Here is an 8,200-nt window from a genome sequence, read left to right on the forward strand (position 1 = left end):
TTTGTTTACCTTCTTATTTGCAACATAGTATATAGTTGCTTAGAGTTGCAGCTGAGAGGCCGGCAAGTGAGGCGGGGGAACGTTGGAGTTGGCAGCAAGCAAGCCTCGTGCTCGCTTCAGTGCCTGGCTGCCGGCCGCCATCTTGGCTGACAGTTAATTTGCATATACTCACTGATTAGCCAATGAAAAGGGTAGTGGTTGTACGCTAATTACCATGTTTCTCTTTTATTAGTGTAGATTGCTTTGAGACAGGAGGGAGAGGGTGACTTGCTCCTTGCCTAGGGGCGTTCCAGCCTAGGAGTAAAAATCCTCTAACTCCCAAATATCAGGACACTCGGTTTGGTCTCAGTCAGCTGAGCTGCCTGCTCAGGGCACTTGGTTCAGTCTTGCTGGCTGAGTTGCCCACTCAGGTCCTGAGTGTATTTCTTTCCTACAAATAAATCCTCACCTGCTTTTGCTATTTGTTTTCTCTTGCTTGGATTCATTCCTACAAGCAAGACAAGAACTGGGGGGCACAGAGTACTGTCTCTGGCCAGAGCTTACCTAGGCCAGAGACGCCCCCCTCCACCACCACTGACAAACATAACTGGAATTCCAGAAGGGGAAGAAATACAGAAAATGATATGAAGTAGACCCAAACAGAAGTACATTTTAAAGCCATGAGAAATCAAAGTACACTTTTAACCACCTAGAGGTCTAAGATAATCGTAACCAAACAGGACATTTGGAATGGCTAGACACCTTGCATGAAAGGTGAATGAGTTATCAAACTGGAAATTACCGAGATATACCAGGGTGTAAAAAAAGAATTAGAAAAAGATGATGGGTCTTCCTTCCTCCTTCCTTTCTTCCCTCCCTCCTTCCCTCCCTCCCTCCTTCCCTCCCTCCCTCCTTCCCTCCCTTCCTCCCTCTCTCCCTTTCTTCCTTTCTTCCTTCTTTCCTCCTCCCTTCCCTTCCTCCCTTCCAAATGCATTTACTGAGTAAAAAATGCTTTGCCTTGTTGTGCCTCCTGCTCCCAGAGAGCACTGTGTCCCAGCAAAAGTCTTACTTGAGCTTTGACAATGGCCATCAGCCACTGGTATTGAAAATACCTGACAAAGTCTGACCTATACGCTGTTCAAATGTCTGAACTCAAACGAAGTACCATGAAACATAGTTGACTCAATGTTTTTAAGGGTAGAAGATTTAAAAATACTAGATTCCATAAGCCTTGGTTATAATATAAGTAAATAATTATTATTTTCAGGGTTTTTTTTTATTACTTTAAAGAAAACTGTTGGGAGTTTCTAGGCCAGCAGTTTATAATTCCACAAAGTAAAATCTGGAAGAAAAAAACCTAAACATGCCCTTGCTTTTGTGATTCTCTTTCACTTATGTTCTTGAACAAGTCCTCTATTAAACTGCCAAGAAGCTCCTAAAACGTGTATCAGAAGTGACTGCTGCTTGTACTGTTCACCAGTGGAAGTCACCTTATTGACCCCACACTCAGTCTCCATACTATTCATGGAAAAGCCACTATTTATGTAAGTTTATAAGTTGCATTTCACTTTGAATAAGAATTGAGATGTTTTTATCTCTACTTTCAGATTGTGTCACAAATGTATGTGCTAATTTAAAACATAAGTCATGTGAACAGGAATTAATACACAGCCATTAATTTCTGAAGTCACGTGAGAGGGAAAGAAAACTCCCTAGTTGAAAAGAAAGCAGAGATTACATTCTGACTTAAAATACAGGTAAAGAGATTGTTTTAAAGCCTTGAACTATCGTAATACATTGTAAAATCTTTCTGAAAAGATCATTTAAAAATAAAATATTGAGAAAATTGGCAAACATTTTTTTTCTATTTTGTGACCTATTACAGTACTTATCACACAAACAAAAACTATTTCTTTTGGTCCAGAGATGACCTCAGCAGGATAACAAAGAACAAGCTGTCTCACTTCACTTCCATTCAAACAGCATGACAGCAGCATTAAAGAGCTATCAGTGGCACTTTTAATGACCAACAGTGTAATGATCAAATAAAAGAATAGATATAAAGATCCTTTGAAAAGTCTTTTTAGTGCTTTACAAATGCTAAAGCAATTTTTTAAATCCTCACTCGAGGATATTTTTTCGTTTGATTTTTTTTTTTTTTTTTTTTTTTTAGAGAGAGTGGAAGGGAGGGAAAGAGAGAGACACATCAATTGGTTGCTTCCCACACACTCCAACTGGGCTGGGGATGGAACCTGCAACCCAGGCACCTACCCTTGACTGGAAATCAAACCCTCCATCCTTCAGTGCTCGGACCAACACTCTAATCACTGACCCACACCAGCCAGGGTGCTAAAGCAATGTTAAGCACACTAAATTCATACACAAAATGGAATCAGTCCATGGTACTGCATTGTATTAATCACATATTCATAACATGAACACCGGAGTCGATGGCATTCTCCTCACCGCTCTAGAAAGGACTAGAAGGGGTTAGTGATTCCTATAGTCTCCTAGACAAAAGGACGGTCCTTCAGTTGGAAGAAAGCCTGAAGATACAGGCTTGGGATAGGATGTTCTCTGGCCCTAGCTCTCTCGGTCTAAACTCAGAGGAGCTGAGTTTTCTGGTTGCTGGCACATATGACACTTACCATTGGTTTGATAAACTAGAATATCAAGTTTCATTCTGTTTATTCTCTTTTGTCCCCTTCCCCCTCTTATAAAGCTGTCTATTCTGGTTTGTCAACTATGTCTCACCTGTTCCACCTTCACCCAAGGCAGCAAGAAAGGAGTGGTACAGTGAGAGATCCTGGAGGATTCTGAAACTGTGTGATCAGTAGGACCCTTTTAGGCGCAAAGCAACATCAATAAGAAAAACAAAAACATAAAACAGAGAGCAGGTGAAAACAGTGGATGGGAGCACCAGGCTGCTATTCCAGGTCCTGGCCTTCTTTCTCATACACATAATACCTAATTCTGAAAAACCTTACAGCTTCAGGCAGCAGCTTGAAAACCTCTAGGAGAAAGTTGATCTCTGGACTAGAACATAGTTTAGTAATTTAGCAAACAATCATGTTTTACCTGAAAAGCATTTACATTTTAAGAAACAGGACTGCCCTGGCCAGGTGGCTCAGTTGGTTGGAATGTTGTCCCATGCACCAAAAGGTAGCAGGTTCAATTCCTGGTCAGGACACATACCTAGGTTGCAGGTTCAATCCTAGTCGGGGTGCATATGGGAGGCAACTGATTGATGTTTCTCTCTCATATCGATGTTTCTCTGTCTCTCTTTCCTCTCTAAAGTCAATAAAAACATGTCCTAGGGTTAGGGTTTTTTTTTAAAAAAGAAACAGGACAAACTGGTCAAAATTAAAACAAAGTATCATACTAATGAAAATTATGGTCAGACAGAAGTCACCCAACTTCAAAATATTCAGAGGTAACATTATTCTAGAGAGGAGTTTCCCAATACTATTGTTTTGCTCCATTAACATGAAATTTCATCTAATTTTTTAAACTTACTTGGTTAAAGTCCTTTTGTCTCAAATATGTAATTGCTTTGTTTATTTCCAGGTCATTTGCTAGCTCTACATATTGAGAAGCTTTCACAACTTCGACACACCTAAAATGTAAAGTGGAAAAAAGGTTATTTTGTTTTAGTATTTTGTTATTGTTGGTTTTCTTAAATGTGATTTTTGAAAAAATTTTTTTAAGTGTCCCTAGTGTTATGTAAGGCTAAGTACTTGCTTTCTTCCAATAATGGCATTAAGTTACTGAATTCTTTAGTTCTCAAATGATTTCATCACCCAATTTTTCACTAGCCTGCTGTCATTTCTAAATATTTATGGTATTTTAAGTGAAATTGGATTGATAGCTACATTCTGATTTTTTTTATTTACTAAAACAATTTCCAACATGTAAAATTGCTTTTATATATTTTTTCATCTTAAATGATGTGATGGTGAGGAAAATTCAAAAGAAATTATAGAACATATTTAATTTTTTTTGAGTTCAAACTTGAACATACAATTGTAGGTCTGTTTCCCAAAGCACACAGAATGTCTATTTTTTTTTTTTACAGTATAGTAGGCACTGTGCCAATTCTTTACAAGCATTGTCACATTTAATCCCCATAACAACCTTGAATGACAGGCATTGTCTCTACTTTATGGGTAGGAAAATGGAGACCTGAGCCCACACAGGTAGGAAACTGTCAAGAATTTGAACCCAATACCCACTGTACGAAGACCACTGGTCTTAAAATTGAGGTCAATTGAGATCAATTTAGGATTAGTTAGATTAATTAACATGATTAATTTAAAATATGATCATGAACCTTATTTAAAAAAACATAATAGAAAAAATATCAATGGGCATTGTACATAATAAGGGCAAGGACTGTTTCATGAAACTATAAATTTCAGTAAACAATGGAAAATATATTTCTTACTGAGGGTCTGGTTACCAAATGTTTCAAAGCCACTGGCCTAGACCAATAGTTTAAAACTACTAAAGCAGATCTCTTTCTTCAAGCAGAATCTTTTTACTTTAACCTTGATTTATAAAAGAGACCCTGTGCCTGAAGTGGGGAGAGAGGACTTGAAGCCCCACCTGCTCAGTGCTCCTTTCAATGACCCTCTGTCCCCAGCCCCACCCAACAAATTAACTTGTAGACAGGGCTAATGAAACTTCAAGAACTCCAATCAAATAATCTGGAAAACACTGATTCAGTTATGCATCCAGCAAACATTTTACTGTCTACTGTACATCAGACATTATGTTTGGTACAGGGATGTAAGTATAAGTAAAATAATGTTCATGCTTTTATGAAGGAAATAGGCCAGTGAAATACACTGTGTGAGAACTGTTGTAAAGAATACAAGAATACAAGAACAGATCATCTAGACCAGACTGGGGAAAGGAATTCCAGAGATATCTGAACTCAGTTTGAAGAACAAGAACTGAGTTGGCAAAAATGAGAAAGGTGCCTGGCTGGGTGACTCAGCTGGTTGGAGTGTTATCCCATATGCCGAAAGGATTGTAGGTTCGATTCCCAGTCAGAGCACATACCTAGGTTACAGGTTCCATCCCCAGTTGGGAGCGTGTATGGGAGGCAACTGATCAATGTTTCTCTCTTACACTGATGTTTCTCTCTCTTTAAAACCAGTAAACACATCCTTGGGTGAGGATTAGAAGGAAACAAAAGAGCCCAGCTGGTGCAGCTCAGCAGTTGAGTGTCAATCCCCAAACCAAGAGGTCACCAGTTTGATTTCCGGTCGGGTTGTGGGCTCTATGCCCTATGGGGGTGTGTGCAGGAGGCAGCCGATTGATGTTTCTCTCTCATTGATGTTTCTATCTCTCTATCCCTCTCCCTTCCTCTCACTCTAAAAAAATCAATAGAAACATATTTAAATAAAAAAAAAAAAGAAAAAGAAAAGAACAAAACAAAAAACAGGAAGGGCATCCCAGGAAGGGGGTTAGCATGTGCACAAATGTGGAAGACAAAAAAAGCAGGAACTATTTAAGAAATGGATTAATTCGCTGTGGTGCCATTAATAAATCAAGGGCCTCAAAGACAAATGCATCGTGCTCCCCTGCCTATCTTTCTCAAATGGGGTTCTGCAAAGAAAAATTATTCCAGTAATTTTCCCACAATTTTCCTAAGGATGGTACATAGCTCTCACCATTCTAGTTGCATAAGATGTCTCAGAACCTCAGGACTTAACTGTAGGATTCTATGTGAGAAGGGCTGCTAGTGTTTGCCCTTTTAAGAACATTCTTCTCTCTACTTAGAATGTCCTCCCTTTTCCCCGCTTTTATCCTTACTAACCCTATACTTTAAAAAAGTTCCATGTGTCTCCTGGACATTTGACTGTGTCACCCCAGGCCCCAACCCACCTCAGACCAGGCCAAATGTTTCAAAGCCTCTGGCCTAGAAAAAATAGACCAGCCAAGGGCAGCTCCCATAGATTCAGGTTTCTGGTCCATCTAAGTGCCACAACAACCTCTACTGACCCAACCTCCAAGTCAATTCCTGAGGGCCCCAGCTACAGGCCAACTCCTGCAGCCCCAGACTCCAGGACTGCTCTGGGGCTAAGCTGGCCCATGTAGCCTTAGCTTCCAGGTAGACTCCTGCAAAACCAGGCTCCTGGTCTATGCCAGTACCAGACCAGCCTCTGTGGACCTAGATGCTAAACCAGCCGTGGGCAAACTACAGCCCGCGGGCCGGATCCAGCCCGTTTGAAATGAATAAAACTAAAAAAAAAAAAAAGACCGTACCCTTTTATGTAATGATGTTTACTTTGAATTTATATTAGTTCACACAAACACTCCATCCATGCTTTTGTTCCGGCCCTCCGGTCCAGTTTAAGAACCCATTGTGGCCCTCGAGTCAAAAAGTTTGCCCAACCCTGTGCTAAACCCACCCCAGTAGTCCCTAGTGCCTGATTTGCCCTTGGGGACCTAGAATCCAGGTGTGTCCATGCAGACTGAGGTCCCAGCCACATAACCACAGATTCAAACACAAAGCCTGTCCCAATTGACCCAGGTCCACCCCTACATACAGTACTAGGCAGGTCCCTGTGTAACTAAGCACTAGGCCTGCTGATTTGCTAATTCAGCCACCAGACCTGCCTACCCAAGTACTCCAGCAGCCTGCTGGCAAACACCACCAGATGGTACACCCAGAATCTCTGCACAGGCTGATTGGTGAGGGGCTTTGCCCAACAGAGTCAATCTGTAAAGACTGGAAGAGGTTCCAACTTCCTCAAATATACAGGCACCAACACAAGGGCACAAGGATCATAAACAATGAAATATATTATCACCCAAAGAAACTAGTGACACTTTAATGAGTGACCATAAAAAATGGAAATCTATTAACTGTCTGACAATAAATTCAGAATAATCCTCTTAAAGAAATTGAGTCAATTACAAGAAAACAGATAGACAACTAAATGAAATTAGGAACACAATGAGTTAATAAAGAAGTTCAACAAAGACATAGAAACCATTGAAAAACAAACAAATCCTAGAGTTGAAGAATACAATTACTGAACTGAAGAATTCATAAAAAGCTTCAATAGGAGACTCAACCAAGCTAAGAAAGAATTAATGATCTAGAAGACAGGTCATTTGAAATAATCAGAGGAGCAAAATAGAGAATGAATAAGAGTAAAAAATTCTACATGCATTTTGGGATATCATTAAAAGAAATAATCTACGTATTACTAGAGTCCAAGAAGAACAAGAGAGGGAGAAGGAGCAGAGAGCTTATTTTAAAGAAATAATGGCTAAGAACTTCCCAAATCTGGAGAGAGATTTGAACATCCAAGTTCATGAAGCTAATGGGTAACTCCAAAATTTTAACCCAAAACAATCTTCTCTAAGACACATTATAATAAAGCTGGCTAAAGTTATACACAAGAGAGAATTTTAAAATCAGCAAGAGGAAAATAATTACTTACATATAAGGAGTCCCCATAAGGACTTTAGCAGATCTCTTAGCAGAAACCTGCAGGTCAGGAGAGTGGGATGATATATTCAAAGTGCCAAAAAAAAAAAAAAAGGGGCAACCAAGAATACTTTACCTGGCAAAGTTGTCTTTCAGAAATGAGAAATAGATTTACCAAATGAACAAAAGCTGAGGGAATTCATTCCCACTAACCTGCTTTATAAGAAACTAGAGGCCCGGTGCACAAAAATTTGTGCACTGGGGGGGGAGGGAGGGGGGTTCCCCCGCCCGGCCTGTGCCCTCTTGCAGTCTGGGACCCCTCGGGAGATAACGACCTGCTGGCTTAGGCCTGCTCCCGGGTGGCAGAGGGCACGCCCAATCCCTAGGTGCAGCCCCTGGTCAGGCTCAGAGCAGGGCCGATTGGGGAGTTGGGGCGCCGCCCCGTCATGCACAGAGCAGGGCGGATCAGGAGGTTGGGGCACTGCACCCTGTCACACTCAGGGCAGGGCCAATGGGGAGGTTATGGCTCTCCCCCGTCACACACAGAGCAAGGCCCATGGAGGGGGGTTGGGGCGCCGCCCCCTATCACCCACAGAGCAGGGCCGATCAGGGGGTTGGGGCGCCGCCACTGTCACACTCAGGGCAGGGCCGATGGAGAGGTTATGGCTCTACCCTGTCATACACAGAGCAGGGCCCGTGGGGGGTGGGGGGGGCTTGGTAAGCTGCACCCTGTCACACACAGAGCAGGGCCGATCAGGGGGTTGGGGAGCTCCC

At 41.5% G+C, this 8,200-nt stretch overlaps 1 protein-coding gene across 6 annotated transcripts in view; it reads right to left on the reverse strand.

Annotated features, from left to right (window-relative positions):
• IFT88 (intraflagellar transport 88) overlaps positions 1 to 8,200 on the reverse strand; it is a 164,825-nt gene that overhangs the window by 103,017 nt on the left and 53,608 nt on the right. For all 6 annotated transcript variants that reach the window (XM_005880004.2, XM_014528163.1, XM_014528160.1 and 3 more), the window contains one exon: positions 3,496 to 3,595. In XM_005880004.2, coding sequence (XP_005880066.1) covers positions 3,496 to 3,595 — 100 coding nt within the window. The remainder of the gene's footprint in view (positions 1 to 3,495; positions 3,596 to 8,200) is intronic.

Source organism: Myotis brandtii, unplaced genomic scaffold (genome assembly GCF_000412655.1).
Source record: "Myotis brandtii unplaced genomic scaffold, ASM41265v1 scaffold62, whole genome shotgun sequence".
NCBI classification, from domain to species: Eukaryota; Metazoa; Chordata; class Mammalia; order Chiroptera; family Vespertilionidae; genus Myotis; species Myotis brandtii.